The sequence below is a fragment of the Athene cunicularia genome (assembly GCF_003259725.1).
Source record: "Athene cunicularia isolate RWA chromosome 26 unlocalized genomic scaffold, athCun1 chr26_part1, whole genome shotgun sequence".
Classification (NCBI taxonomy): domain Eukaryota; kingdom Metazoa; phylum Chordata; class Aves; order Strigiformes; family Strigidae; genus Athene; species Athene cunicularia.
The window spans coordinates 3,181,177-3,197,188 of NW_020799136.1; the positions used below are offsets into that span (position 1 = coordinate 3,181,177).

Below are 16,012 nucleotides of genomic sequence, written 5' to 3' on the forward strand. Positions count from 1 at the left end.
ATTGCTCGTGTTGGATTGCTGCAGGTGCTCTGGTGGTTTGGGAGGCAGCACTGTATTGAGCTTCTACGCCAATGAATTTTGATCTTAAAATGAAAAATAAATCTATTTTGTGATATATACTCATTCACTTCATTACTTTATCCTCCCCTCTGCCACTCCCCACCTGAAAATAAAATAAAATTTGAGTATCGAACTATAAAAATCTATAAATGAGTACAGAATATAAATCTTAGCAGAGATTATGCAAAAGCCAAAGAACTTTTGTATTAGAATGAATAAGTCAATTTTTATTTTGCCAAGTTGGGACCGGAGGTGGGACCCGGCGCTGTGGGTGGGTTCCTGTGCCCGAGGCAGAGCCGCCCGGGAGCTGCCCCGTGCCCGTCGCTGGGGGAAGGGGCCTCTGCGCGGGGCTGCGCTGGCGGAGTTTTGCTCTTCCCAGGACTCGAGGTCCTGCCTGAGCGTGGGGTCCCGGAGCTGCAGCGTCACCCGGAGGGACTCGGAGAGCACCCGCCACGACTCGGAGACCGAGGACATGCTCTGGGACGATCTGCTCCACGGGCCCGAGTGCCGCTCGTCCTGCAGCAGCGACAGCGAGGACACGGCCGTGAGGGGCGGCCGGCGGGACCTGAAGGAGGACGTTTTCCAGCAGGTTGGTTCCTCTGTATCCGGCAGCTGAGAGTGCTGTGAGAGCCCCCCGGCCCCCGCCCCGGCCGCGGCTCAGGAGCGGAAAGAAGCAGCCAGGCAGGTAAAGGACAAAATCAGACTTTGTTTATTAAAAAAATACTTTACAGGAAAAAATTCTATGCATTCCGCTGGACTATTTTACAAAGAAATAGCTTAACAGTTTGACACTCGTGTACAGTCAGCTACTGACAGAAATGCGTTAGAGTATTCACACAGAGGCGCCGCCGCCGCCGCACTACTCGTCGGAAAAACCTCTTTGAAACACTTGCTAATGTCAATAAATATACTAAGGCCGCACAAAGCAAACAGTCTTCCAGGCAATTGTACATGTCCTCTGTAGGCAGAGACCTTAGATAAATTAAAACCACAGAAAAAAAAATCGTAGCTGCCAATCAAAATCAAATTAAATCACAAAAACAGCAATACAGAAGTCTCTTTACATGTTGTACAAAGAAATCGGAAGCGTATTTCTCCAAACACTCAGAGTGCCCCGCAGACACCCCCGCGGGCCCTGCCTGGGCCGTCGCCCCGAGGCCGCCCGCGCTGGGGGGCTGCGGGGGGAGAGGGGCCCTCCCCCTCTTCTCGCACCCCTCAAGCCAGTACAGAGCTGCCAACACCTCGCGCTTCTCGGAAACTACAATTCCGGAGTTTATTACTCGGATGATGCCGACCTGGAAGGCGCAGGCCACGCCAGATTAAGGACTTGAGCTCACGCCTGTGGGAAAAGCTCCAACAACCAGCCTCGTGCAGGGGAACTAAAGTGTAACGCGCGGGAAAACTGAGCGAGCACAGCTGAGAGCCCTTCCCCGGTGTACCTGGGAGAAGCCATGGTTATAAATCCCCTGAGAACACTTCGCTGAGTGTCCCACCTGCCTGGAAGAGAACGTGTCAAGTACCTGCACAAAATGGCTTGCAGCGTGTCTAAAGGAGAGAGGAAGCTGGAGCTGATTTCACCTTTAAACTGCATTTTGCTCACCCACTTCTAGCACAGCCGAGCCGCTCACCTTTATCCCAAGTGACATCTGTAGCCAACAGCACTTTATTTAGAACAGAAGCCTGAGCCTGTATCTCGAAGCTGCTCGCTCTTTACAGACAGAGCGCTCGGTCGCCCGGCACCTGTCTCCAGCGTAAAGCAGGAGGATTTTCTACTCAACTGACACGTGTCACAGGGCAGAACCCCACAGATGGAGAGCTGAGGATTTGCGGTAACTGACCGGCACAGGAACTGTTCGGGACCTACCTGGGTACCCTGGAACTACTAGAACAACCCATGACATTTGCCACCGTTCGATTATCTCATCATGTAGGCTGTTTTACGAAATCAAGAGAAATTCAAACAGCCAGCTATCTAACATGAGAGATATCCAGGAATATTTACCTGGACCTACCCAGAGACTTGTTCTGCCCAGCAAATACTAAGAGACTTGAACTCGTTACTTCATTTCTGATCAGTTACAGTTTATAATCCGTGTTCTACATGTCTGGTTCTGGAAAACATCTGCATCTCTGACATCAAGGCATCGTCCTAATTCTGCTCTGTTCTCTTCAGTGCAATTGAAGCCATCTCGAAACAACAGCTAGACAGGACAGCCATCAGCAACAATCCCTCTCATGCTTCACCTCCCAAGCAGAGGTGGAGTTGGAAAGCAGCATGCCATTCGGGTTAAAGCGCATCAAAGCTGACATTTAGGCAATCGATTTTTATGAAGTTTGCTCCTCTCTCCCTCAATCTTCCAAGCACGCTTGAGCAGCACACCAGCAACATTCAAGTCATTTAAAGATACGTTTCTGTATTTAAATCTGACATTAGGTATTTAGTAACTGAACGGAACATAAAGAGAACATGATACTATTGGTCATGTCCCTCCACCCAAAGAGATAAGTCAGAGCATTTTCCGGGTATTTCAGGCTGTAGTCATGGATTTCAGTAAAGCTACGGTTTTGAAAGCAATACCGGCCACTCTGGCCTTCTTCCTCTACCCACCCGAACACACACTATTAGAATTTACAGAGGAGAAGACTTCCAAACAGATTCCCTCCTCACTCCTTTCCAACTTCCACTCCAAAACAGACAAACTGGTGTAGGGGGGCTCTCAATCTGTTCTGCCTTTGCAGTTGTGTTTGCAGACTCCCTGTAGCATCTGCAGAGGTGTCAATTCCTGAGTGACTGCACGCGGTGCCGGCTGTCACAGAACGGCACCTCACTGGTGTACCTCTACTGACACGACCAAAGAATAGCACATGTGAGAAGTGAAATGGGCACTTGGAAGACTAGCAGACTTCGTAAAAAGGAAAGAACACCCTCGGGTAATACGATCTTTGAATGTGAAGGATGAACTGAAACCGCTATTGCCTGTGAGGAATTTTACTTTGCACAACCCTTAAAGCTATGAAATTCCTCTCAACATAAGAAGTGGAAAAAACCCACCAGAGAACAGACGGCTCATTTCTGAACCAGTCTGGGTCATCTAGAATTTCTGCTAAGATTAAATTACACCCCTGCATGAATCACATTACTTTTCATCATAAAAGCTTTCCATTCTAACACCTTATTTACACAGATTACTAAACAAGTCACTACCACTTCAATCTGTAAATTAGTTTTAAATTGAAATATTTCCTAGTCCTCATTTTTGTACCGAAGACAATACATACATACACATAAGGAGTAATACAGGTTCTAACTAATCACTGCAGTATCTTCTGAGGATTATTTTTCTATCAGTTTAAAATAGTGACCTCTACACTGAGGTGCTAATATGTATATAAAAGCCTACACAAACAATATTGCACAAAGTAAGATTTATAATAGAGTAACATATTTTAGAGACCCTTATAAAGAGAAGAGTAATAATTGATATTAAAAAGATGCATCCAGAACTAACACAGCATCTTTGCTTTTGTCTAGTCTAACATAGTGTTTCAAATCTTTCCTACCCCAGTGAGGATTAGAACAAATAAAGTTATCTGGAGACAGCTTAAGTTGCACCAAAACCCAACTTGTACTCTAAATGTGGGGAGGGGGAAGGGAGAGGGAGAAGGGGACAGGACTTTTCCTTTTGATGACTGGAAAGGGCAGTAATAAGTGGGGTGAGTGAAAGTCAAATACAGATTACACGTTAACATCCAGAAATATTGAAATTATTATTTAAAAACTGTTGATAGCCGACACTCCACACGTGTAGCACGTGACACTGATTTTTCCACAGTACCTGGGCACCCAGAAGCTACACGTGGAAAAAGCCGTCCAATGCCATAACACTTTTTCTTGTGAAACAGAACACAGACCTCCCCAGGGCGGGGACGGCCTCGCTGTGGGCGCCAGCTGCCAAGCCCATGCTGCCCTACCAAGTGCATCAGTACAAGGGGAAGTGTGGCTCCGTCGGGCACCTTACGACCTGATCAAAACAAGCTGCCAAGTTGGTTAGTATTTTAAAGCCTTAAAGTGCTCAAAGGTAGCAGTTTCCTCCACAAGACTACCAATAGGTTCTCTAATTTTGACACTAGTACTTATGTTCAGGGAAAACGTATTTTGGAAGCAAAACCCTCACACCAAACAACATAAGCAGTGCTATGAAAGTGTTAGGTCAGTAAGTCATTGCATTTCAACAGGATCAGACACTTCAGTTAATTTTACAGATCACCTTTGTAGGAACTGTAAGAAATAGAGATCAGTTTCTATAACTTGTATATAAACCCAACTTGTATATAAACCAACGTGTCAAGAACAGACATACCAAAAATTTCACAAATCATCAAAAGTGCTGTGCTTTTTTTTTTTAAGCAAATAAAATGCGATGGGAAAGTCACTTTGCAAGTCTTCTACAAAAGCATCACTTCCTGGTGAAGATTAGAGATAAAGCAAAAAGTAGGGAAATAACACTGACTGATGTAGTTCAATCATTTTATGCTCCTGGAGGAATTTAATTCTGACTTTGAGGAGATACTCAATATCTCTTTACTTAAACAGAAAGAAGTGGTAGACCACTGTTACAGGTTGTACTAAGGGGTTAAAATACAACTTGAATTTTGCATAATCTGTGTAAAAAAGATATGCTTGACATTTTGGAATGTCACCTTTCTTTATAGAATTATAGGCAAGATTTCTCCAATAAAACATAAGCCAGTTATAAAACTATAACTTCACATCAAAATTTTAAAAAGTTGTTAAAAAAATGTTTGATTATATACATATCACACAGAAGAGCCTGCATGATCCTGCGGATTGTGTTGCTGATCAGACTCTGTTTTAAAACCTGGAAGGGGCTGGGCCACCTGATCTGGTTGCACAAGTCCTGATATTGAAGAAACAGAGGAGGGGAGCACCCCTGTCGTAAGCTGCATTTCTATACCTGGTTCTTCAGGCTCTATTTTTACGCTCACACACGGGGGTTCGCCTTCTGACTCTGTCTTTCCAGGAACACTACTGTTCAAGCTTGAATTGCTTTCTGCATTTGGAGAAGTCTCCCCCACAGGGTGATACTGTTTAAGTCTTATGTGCCAGGCTAAGCTGCAGACTGCTGACACTGTTTTGAACTGATGAATGACATTTCTAGGGATGAAGTAGATGTCATTGTCACACAACTGAATTCTAGCATAGCGAATGCCTTCCCGTCTCATTTGGTTTAGTTTGGCTTCATCCACCCATTGAACACACTGAGAGAAGGAAAGATGGGAGAGTTAGTGGTGTACTCTGTTTAAACATTTCAGTATCCATCTATTTTCAACGTACTTCATGTCTAAATGAGAATGTTTCTGTTTAACAGGTAAAAATTCAAATTTAAATGAGAATTGGACTACTTAAATGTAACTTCTCTAATGCACACGTCTTAGGAGAGGACAATGAACAGCTGAGAGCACTCTGCCGTTATCGCTGAAAACAGCAGGGTCGACACGAGGCTGACAGGGCTGAGTTTAGAAGCCTCCGCATCCTAAGACAGTGTCATTGTATTAGAAAAAGCACAAACGGGCACATACGACTTCTTAATCCACTTCTGACTGTCCCTATAGCACAGGTCATGACTGAGAGCACAAAGCCCAGCCTGGTGGGAAGGACAAGATGATGGGCATCAGTCCCTTCCAACTCAACTGCTCTATATTCTGAAATCTGAGCAAGAAAATCGCCCAAGAGCTGTGACCTGGGGAGCACCGAGGATGCAAAGGGGCGGGGAAGCTCTCGGAGCTGCCCCCACAACGCTACGAACAAGCCATCCCTCGGGAGGGGCCGATACCTGTGACACTGGAGGTTCATGCAGGTCCAGCTGGAGTCTCTGCACAACATCAGTGAAGTCTTCAGCATGAAAACAAACCACATCTTTGGTTATACGAGGCTGGTCACTCCTAGAAAAAGAAGAGAATTTCAGGAATTGTTAAAGAACTTCAGTTACAGAGAATTACAGCGCTCTCTAGCAGAAAGTGCGATTGAACCAACGACCCACTTCAACCTTACCCTGCACAAAGCCTCTCGCTTCTCAATACACATCTGTCTTTGAAAACGGGGGTAATTCACAGATTTTACGGGGCTCGGCTGGTGCTGTTTAACATCGTTGTTGGGGACATCGAGGCCCCCTCAGCACGTTCCCCCGACACCGAGCTGTGTGCACGGGGACACGCTGAGGGAAGGATCCAGTCAGAGGGACCCGGGCAGGCTCGAGCCCCCTTGGACGGGGCTTTGGGCAACCTGGGCTGGTGGAAGGTGGCCCTGCCCGGGGCAGGGGAGCAGCACTGGATGGGCTTTAAGGTCCCTCCCAACCCAAACCACTCTGTGAGCCTATGAATTTTCTTTTTTCAAGAGAGAAAACGTTCAGAATTACGGCCCCCCTCCCAGCACAGTCGCATTTCCGCCGCACTCACCACTCCCCAAACTGCACAGCCTTCAGGACACCTACAGCAGCCGTACTCTGCCAGTCAAACCCCTGGCCCACATGGTCAGCGTGAGCTCTTGTTCTGTCTTCAAACAGAACCTCGCGGGGCTCGCTGGTTCGAGGTAGGTACTGGAGATTCTTTATTTCGTTCATTGACCTACAACACAACAAAAAGATGTACTAAAAAAGTGTTTCAGACCACTAAAAAATAAATATTTGTATTCAAATAACCTTAAAATGTTGTGTGCTGCAGGCTGTGAATCAAAGACCAAAGCACTTCGCTCTGATTTTTTTTCCTAGGTATTTATTCAACAAAAGATTGAAACAAATACCACAAAGTACAACTCAGGTCACAAGATCAACCTTTATAAAACAAATCCAATGACCAAAAAAAATTTTTTGATCACTTGTGCTAAAAGAATTCTTCCAGGAATGCTATTTTAATAGATGCTGAAGTTTAGTTATTTGGTAGTATATAAAAAAAATCTGCTTGAAATTACAATTAAAAGATGATTCCAATTCTTTATCTCCTAAAATTGGTTCTACAACACACTTTTTCTGAGAAAGACAGCAAGTGCCTATGTATACCACAGTATTTCCTGAGAAGGCAGAAAGTATGAGAAGTGTTTTAGCACTAACACTAGAATGTGACATGAACAGTGTGAGGATCTCTGCTGGTTTAGAGCATTTCACCTGCCCCCACCACCAACCACGTTCTTTCCACAGAAATCAGATTAATAAAACAAGTCTCCTGAAGGACAGTGGAAGAGGTTTCAATCTTAAGAAAGCACTGACCTAGGACATACTCCTGTGAACGTGGTGAAATAAAATAACCATCATAAATGAAGTATTTTCTTGTCCACCAAGCCAGTTTGAAACAGAAGTGAAAATGAAACTTAAATCTGCGAATCAGCCTTCTGAAGAACTAGTTACACATAACGTGCTTCAGCTTTGCTCCCAAATCCAACACGGGCATGACTGCCGCGTTTACCTCTAATGCAGAAAGGAAAAGGAAACGTTACCGGCGCCGTTTGAATGGCGATTTTGGCATATCAGCTGTCGGGATCATCTGCTCTCCTGGTCTCACCCACATTATGGGACCATCGTCACTTTGTGACCTGCACTGAAGTCTGAGACTAGAAAGAGTACCCCAGGGCAAAGTCATCTAAAAGAAAGCAAAAACAAAACAACCCACAAAACACACATAACACAAAACACTGGGTGAGATAGAAAAATTAAGTGATGCCTTTGGTAAAACTGGTTCAAATTTGCTGTCAAAAGAATTGCACAGTAACTAAAATAAGTTTGAGAGGTAAAAATACATTCCAAGCCAACTCTATCAAACTCAGCTCTTACGGAAGTAGATTATATGTAGTGCATATATATGATAAACTGTTCTTAACTTCTTCATTATTCACACAACTGTAGCTACCTGATTCGCTACCTCTCACTTGGACACAGTGAAGAACGTACCTCAGCAGCCCAAAAGATCAGCACAGCAATAGAGAAAAGACTTTATGGTTTATAATTACTTGGAAATACATAAAACTTTGGAACTGTTTAAATATCTATAGTGCTCTAAGCGAAACATCACAAGTTACTGCTTACTCTGAGAAACGGAGATTCTTCTAACATATCTAGAAATTCTGGGAAGTAGTCCCCAACTTCTTCATCCACTGCTCCAACAAGACTGATCTGCCGCATGGGTCCTGCTCTGTAGGTTCCACAGCAGTACGTTCGATTGACCTGGGTGGCCAGAAAGGGAGAGACAGTACCACCACAGCTTTAGTTCTGGCACAAGAGATTAAAATTGATTAATGTAATGCACTGGAGCACAGCTGAGATGAATCTTGGGCTCATTCACAGCCGTTTCATTAGCGATGCCTTTGGCAATAGCACAGATGCCACAGGGCATCCCGAAAGAAAAGAACTCCCCTCTGTATTACTGGCAGGAAATACTTCTGGAGTCTGAATAACAGCAAGTTAGTATTTGACTAATTCAGGAACAATTCAACACTTCCAGGCTGACTTGAAAATTCCACCACACAAAGTTTTACTGTGACTCAGTCCTTCACCAGCAAACTTAAACCCTACTGATCTGTGCAGCCGACGGTTGCTTCCACATGTCAAAGTGCAGGCTACAGGGATACAGGCGCTCCTCCGTTCAGCCACGTCCTGCAGGACCCTACGACCGTGGGGAAAACCTGGGGTGGTTCTGATAATATTGCTATAGTCTAGATACAAAACTGGACAAAACTCGAGGAAATGAGAGGTCTAGCTAGAACTCCAGTGTTCGTGTACAACCATTTTAGGATTACCATTTGCAATATAACCTGCTGTCACAGCTGTGGCCAGAAACACTTTAATCTCACTTACAGCTTTTTGCTGTAGCACAGACTGTCCCACTTTCCCAGGTCATCTGGAAACTTTTCCTGCCAATTTCCTGTTCCTGGAGGAGAACCACTGGCAAGACTCCAGCCTCGTCCTATGGACTGCAGCTATAACGTGCCATATGGCCACAGAGTAGGTTGGACGTAGGTGCAGCAGCGTTCCAGTCTCAGCAGAGCAGACATTCTGCCATCATTCGTCTGGTTTGTACACCCCGCTGTGCCCGCGCCCCAGCCTCCCCTCACTCCTCACAGCCCCTCCACATTCCTCAAGTGGTTCCAGTGGTGAAAAACTCCAGCCAGCCTCCACGGCTCAGCAGTGGGACAGGTACAAAGGGCAGAGGCTCACTGGTAAATCTGCAGTTTTATAGTCACGTTCAGAAAGTGTGATACCTTCTGTAACTCCATTTATAGATACACGTATGAAGCAGCTTAGTTTTATGTTTTCTAGTTTTAAGTTTTTCAGTTTAGCCAGCAAACCAGACGTAGTTAAACTACTCCATGAAGTTGTTAGAGGTGTATTAGCAGAGGCTAATAAAGCAGGAGTTACAGTTACTGCCGCAATTTTATCCTCTAGCAGCAACCCCAGATATTTCGCTCCTTAATTTAGGAGTTTAGCTCACTCCTATTTCCAGAGTCCTCCTTTTTTTATCTTTGTATATATGCAGTTGGCAGTGCTGCAGTGATTGCACACACTTACATGTTAATTAACAGCTAAGCAGGAGCTGAAGAGGACTTCACATACAGCTTTATCCCTCAGCGCTAAGCCAAGTTCTGCACCTCACGGCCTCCACCTGCACAGGCAGAGGTTCACCCCCAAGGCCCCCCAGACCTTCGCAGCGCAGCTCAAGCACGCTGCCTCCACGTCCATGGAGACCAGCAGCAGCCCAGGGAGCACAGACCACCTTCCTGGGTTTGACCACACAGGTTCTGTGAGCCAGGCACTAGTCTCGGGGGCTGTTAATTCTTTCTGGCTGTTGCCCTATGAGAAAGTCTCCAAATCCTATTAGAACATTACTGGTAAAGGTTTGTATCTAACACCAGTGAAGTGCCACGGTGTCACCAAGCTGGGAAGCAATGAAGAGCAGCAGTACTGGAAACCTGTGGCACCAGCCTCGCTGTGTGCACCCACGGCAGAACTGAGGACTGCAGGGCTCCAGTCCTTAAGCCAGTTCAGTTGCCTGGTACTATTAACGTAAGAGCAGACAGACTAATTCCAGACAAGATTTGTTCTACTGAAACCGCCTGGGGAGAGTCACCAGTATTTCACAGGTGTTTGTCACAAGTTAAAATGAATTATAATACCATATGCAGTTCTTCCTTGTAATGTTTTCAAAGGGAATGAAAAGCTAGAAGCTATAACTTTTTTTTTTAACACACTGGAATGAAATGAAAAAAATAGAAAAGAATTCAAGAGCTATAAAGCAGACACTAGAAATACTTTCAGGAAATCCTGGATATCAGTGTTTTGCTAGTTTTTATTAGAACTTAAATATATACACTTGAGAATCAAAACCAGGACATGTCCACACTGAAAATCTGTACCAGCTCATGGCAGTCCCCAGCTGGTTGCAGTACACATCCCAAGCACCTCAATCACAAGGGGAAGCAGTCTACTAGTTTAATATGATGCAAAAAAATCCCTTCACATACAGTTTCTGTCTCATCCTTAATTCCTGCAGAGCAGCACAAACACTAATACCACTGGTTAGGTTAGTGGCCTCAAGAACATGGAGCATGCCAAGACCTTGGGTCTAACAACAAGCACGTTCATGACCACCTAAAGAGCAGGGATCTTACTCACGGGACAGACACGAAGCTGTAAAGGAAGGCCAGGTAACCTGCTTGCTGCACCTTCTTGCAAACGCCTTGGCCCTTTCATGTGCCAAGTGCTCCAGATGCACTCTTAACAGTGATATTAATTTCACAGACATCTTCACGAACCCTTCTTTTCAGGGAAGAGAGATGAGACTATGAAACACTTGAAGTCAGTTTGCTGCATCCACTAGGACCTTTCTCAAAGTTTCTTATTTTTGTTTAAAGTTCAATTCTTGTTTAGAAACTTAACCCGAGTCGTTCTGGTTTACGTGGCTGTCAAGTTAATAACTTGTTACCACAGCACCTTCATTGCTGTCATTTGTTCACAACACTGCTTTAAAAACATCAGCAGGGCATGGGCATGCTACCTGCCCCTGCCCACGGGTCGGATCACGCGCCACTGTCCCTGCTGGAAAGGGACACTCAGAGCCCTGTGCCCTTTCAAAAGGCCAGACAGCTACTGCTGCCCTACACCTCCCCACTCCAGACAGCATCACACCAACAGGGAAGTTACAGGCATCTTTAAAATTAGCTCTTGGTGTTCAGAGACACGAATGAAGTGTCGATCAGGGTCTCACACACTTGAGTGAGAACAGAAGCAGAGAGCGTCAGTGTTTCCCTAGAAGTTACAGACCTGGTATCTGCACGTTACTGAGGTCGGAGAGGCCCCGGCTCACAAAGGGTTAAGCCAGCAGTGTAAGAGCAGGGCTGACAGATGAGGCACAAGCTTGACACAAATGAGGTTAAGTTTCAGAAGCTTCTCTCTAGCTTCAAGAAAAGCATGAATCAGTCGGTAGCGACGGTTTTTAGTACGTCAGGTCAGCTATAAAACCAACCATGCAAACACTCTGCTACAAGGAAGAGAGCAAGAACACAGGAAGGTTTACTGCTTACACCAGGAGGAGGGAGGGAGGGCAGCGTGACCCGCCCCCACAGCAAGGGTCATGTGTGTGACTAAAACCTGTCAGATATTTCAGCAAGACCATCAGCCATTATTTATATGGCTTAAGTGATAAACCAAATAAAGTCTGCAGTACAGATGCACAATTTCTCCATTTCATACTTGGATAGCTTCTGCTAAAAAAACCCAAAACCAAAAAAACAACAACCTTGCCCTTCCAGAATAACAGACCTTTTTCTAGGAGTAAGAAAACTTAAGATGGGGTAGAAAACGAAACTGTGACATGGTTCATTAACCAAAGCTGTCAGGAATAGAGTAACATTTTCTGACAGTGTGTCACAGGATTAGACAAATCATCATTACCTGTTGGCTGCTTCTCCCACCCCCTGCCCAGAAGCAACAGCAGTTTACGAAAACCTGCTTCCCCCAAGTCCTCCCCGGCCTGTTCCCAGACCCCCAGTGACGCTCACTGCTCCTCGGACCACACAGAACAGAGCAGGCGGTTGATCAGTTGCTTCTTGGAAGGAAAGCAGAAGTGGCTTTTCAAATCTAGATATATTCCAACTCACTGAGTAGACCGAGAAGCAGCTGTACTGAAACAACTGGTAGGGGAAATAAGAGTTCACGCCGGCTGCACTGCTGACAACTTTCAAACTGAAGTACAGCCTTACATGAATAAATTACTGCTCAGTGATTTGCATCTTGAAAGCTCTTAGTCCAAGTGAACAGCTCCAAACTAAAGCTTGGCTTTAGCACTACACCATTACAAAATGACCCAGAGCCAATGCAAGCAAAAGAAAAATAATCCAGAGAACACTGAAACTCAATTATTTTAATAAACAGAGACCAGACAGTTATACTACAAACACACACAGGAGTGTTTTGTTATAAACGTTGTTTACATTGTCCTCACTGCCCTGAGAAAGGAATTCACTTTGCAAGGGAGTTACTTATCACTAGATTTTTATGAACTCTTGCAGATTAAAGTCCTTATTTTGAATTAGAGACACTTCCTACTAAAATTCAGTTTGTCTGAAAAGGTGCACAAACCAGCTGAACGTTGTACAAGCCAAAGGTCGCAGTAACCTTCCGTTAACTTGCAGTTTAGAGATCAAATTTTGGTTTCTTGACACCAAGTCTCCAGGACTCGGGAGTACCTAATGCTGACATCCCCCACCACGGTCTGGTCCAGTACAGCAAGCGTTTGTGCATACAGAGGTGACTTAATACCAGCATTACACACAACAATACTGTAATTTGCTAATCTGCAAAGGCTTAACTATAAAGTGCTTTTGTATTGCTCAGTTTATCACACAGGAAGGTCCAAGAGTAAGGCTTAGCCAACCTGTTTGTTCCTCGGCAGCGCTGCCAGGGAGCAGCAGTGAACAAGCCAGGCTCACCTCCCCGTGCTCCCTTAAGCCGGGCATTTCACCCTTCTCTACCTAAAGATAACCCAGCCTGCAAAACTCGAGGTTTAGCAGCATGCAGCTACCATAGCTGAATCCACCATTGATTTAAATGCATCCTTAAACTAGACGCCTTACCACCATCTACATTCTCTGACGAGTCCCATGTTAACTGTTTTAAGTCGTGACAACTGCACTTCACCTTTGCTCAGCGTGTGAACTGCACCAACATACACCAGCCAGAGAGGATTAACCAGGTCACGCTGAAGCTGGGTTTAGAGGTGTTTCAGACCAACTGAACCTTATGTCATGACTCCATCTTAATCAAGTTCAGACAGTACTTAAAATAGAATTAATCGGAATACCAGCAGGGACTATAACCCAGCGAAGTCTCCTCTTTATTGCCATACATTCCTCACGTGTATTTATAGTAGAAGCTATTCCTGCTCACAAGACCAAGACATTCACCAAGAAAAAGTGTCATTGTGAAATACCCCAGTGGCACTGCTTAGCCATCTTAGGGGGCCACCACACGTACTCCAAGTTAGTTAGGATGTAACCGTGATGCCAGAGAACACAGCGAAGTCACCAACAGAGAAGGTCCCAGCCCAGCCCGTGGCCAGTTCCCCACCCGCGGAGCGCAGGCGTGTGCCGCACAGACACGTTCTTCATGCACAGACTGCGCACCCCGGTGCAGCTCTGTCAGCACAAAGAATTACTTAAACCAAGAAATGGAAGCTGGTTTAAAGTAAGTGCTGCAGCAGCTATTCATTGTTAAACAAACTCATAAGCTAAGTGTCAGAATTACTCATTTAATGGTGTCTACAGTAAATGCTGGAAAGCATTAACAGGCTCCACAAGTGACCACGCAGCAGCTTCCTGTAGAGCAGTAACTGCTTTTCCAACGCAAATCTTGCTCAGAAGCATCTGGCAAACTCTGAAGAACTAGACAGCCCATGCACAAACATCCCCATTTCAAAACCTGTTGTGAAAGGAGGTCTGTCTCAACAGTACTGAAGGGCACTCCACTATCGAGTTTCAGGTTTTTCCTTCCAACAGGTGAAGCAGTAAAAGTAATTAAGGTCTTGAATAAAAACTTTGAAAGCAATCGGCAGCTTGAATCTGTTCTCAGACTAGACTAAGCAGGAAGAGTTTTTATTCCATCAAAACAAACTGAACTGTCATGTCACTGTATGTTCACAGATACTGCTAAGCTTGATCACAAGAGCCAAACGCAAGGGGTTGTCATATGGGAATTGGGAAATTAGCTTAATTACTGCTGCATCCATTTAAGTTACATGGAGATACATTTTGTGAATCTAAGATAGTTTAAGCCTACTGTGAAATCACAGTAATGTATTAAATGAAAGGCTTTTTCAAAGGCAATCAAAAAGATATTCTAACCAATCTTCTAACGCTGGAAAGTTTCAACACCCAGCATCAGCTACTGACAGAATTAAGATGTTAAAAAAGCTGATTTGTTGTGAATGACATACTTGAAACCTGGAAAGTAGTGTCATCGCAAAAAACCCAAACCAGAGGTACTGAATGGAAGCAGCAGCATCTGCAGTCTATACAAGTCCTAATACAGACCAGTCTGTTTTGAGCAGTGTCAGTGTTCTCCCAAGTTTAGAAGATCAGCTGAAAGCCTGCACGAAGGCCAGTGCAGATCTCCCCGCAGGTCACAGCAGCGTCCGAAACGTGACCCACCAACTACCAGCAGGCACGAGAAGCTTTAAGCAGAGACAGGAATGACCAGCCCAGCAGCAGTAGTCCCAATGTGACCCTTCTTCATCTGCCTAGGAAAACACACTGAGCCTCACCTGCTTTAGGCCACCCCTGCTCTGGATTAACGAGATTAATCAAACTGAGGTGTTGTGCAACTTTTACACCTTTAAACAGTTCTTACCTGAGAGTGAAAGTTTGAAATCGTTGTTGTTTCAATGTCCTTCTTGCCCAAAATTTCCATTTTCACTGGAGTGTTAGGAAAGTTAAAAGCAAAGTAATCCAGGAAGTCTGGTAAGTAAGCAGCTGCTCCGTGGACTATGGCTAAAGCATAGTAAGCTGCATTTTTATCATTTTCACTGAATGACAACGCAAGAAACTCTTCTGCAAACCTCTCCATCTCCACTGGAGACAAAAATGAGAGTTCGTCCATGTAAGCGTGAAGGACCAGAGCACCGCCGTTGGACTGATGTTCTTCATGAATGAAGTTACTAAATTTAGTGCCAGTTTTCAAGAAGTTGCTGCGAACAGAGTGCTCCTGGTGCGTCACAAACGGTGTTTGTACTCCCTGGGGTATTCGATACTCCTGCATGCCCAAATTCAGTCTGCAGAGCTGCTCATCCTTTAGATACCTGAAGGATTCCTTGTTCATCTCCAAGTTATCACACTGTCCTTGAGACAGAGTCTCTTTGTCAATGCGAGTGAGCCCAGCACACACCGTCTGCACTTCTTTGTTGTACATCTTCAGGCGTTTTCCCCTCACATCTTCCCGGTGTTTCTTTTTCTTTTTTTTCTTTATCTTCTTCATAATAAGACTGTCAGCTCGCTGGGTTTTGCCATTTTCATCTGGAGTTTCTGCAGCAACAATAAAGAAGAGATCAGAGTTCTACAGCTGCGGCATATTCACCCGAGAAGAATCAAGGCCTCTCATTTGCTAAAGTGATCTGTTCCCAGAAGACTGACCTAAAGTAACACCTTGACCTTTGACTCCCATGACTTATACAACAAAAAATGCAGCACATCCAGTTGTTATGCAAAGAAATCCTTGAATTAAAGAAATTTTCCAAAACTCAAGCTTAATATTTCAGAAGTATTTCAATTTTTAATATCTTTTACAATATCTTTAAAAGGAGTCCACATTTCAGAACATCTATAATTAAGTACATTAATAACTTCTGACATTTAAGGCAGTGCCATGCAGGGGAGAGGATAAACGAGTCTGTGTAA

General features: G+C 44.6%; 1 protein-coding gene across 1 annotated transcript; it reads right to left on the bottom strand.

Annotated features, from left to right (window-relative positions):
• Window positions 1-1,493: 1,493 nt before the first annotated feature.
• RSBN1 (round spermatid basic protein 1) lies at window positions 1,494-15,783 on the bottom strand. The gene is made up of 6 exons (XM_026864231.1): window positions 14,970-15,783; window positions 8,157-8,294; window positions 7,571-7,713; window positions 6,538-6,705; window positions 5,916-6,024; window positions 1,494-5,340 (listed from the first exon to the last, which is right to left on the bottom strand). Exons 1-6 carry the CDS (start codon window positions 15,591-15,593, stop codon window positions 4,879-4,881), a joined length of 1,644 nt encoding a protein of 547 aa, XP_026720032.1. The 5' UTR covers window positions 15,594-15,783; the 3' UTR covers window positions 1,494-4,878.
• Window positions 15,784-16,012: the final 229 nt, after the last annotated feature.

What these genes read in the sequence shown, in the direction of transcription:
- RSBN1 (XM_026864231.1), bottom strand. Translation starts at nt 15,593, where the DNA reads ATGAAGAAGATAAAGAAAAAAAAGAAAAAGAAACACCGGGAAGATGTG. An exon ending in AAGAATCTCCGTTTCTCAGA is followed by an intron (nt 7,714 to 8,156) that starts GTAAGCAGTAAC and finishes GCTTTCTTTTAG; the next exon opens with ATGACTTTGCCCTGGGGTAC. An exon ending in TCGCCATTCAAACGGCGCCG is followed by an intron (nt 6,706 to 7,570) that starts GTAACGTTTCCT and finishes GTTGTGTTGTAG; the next exon opens with GTCAATGAACGAAATAAAGA.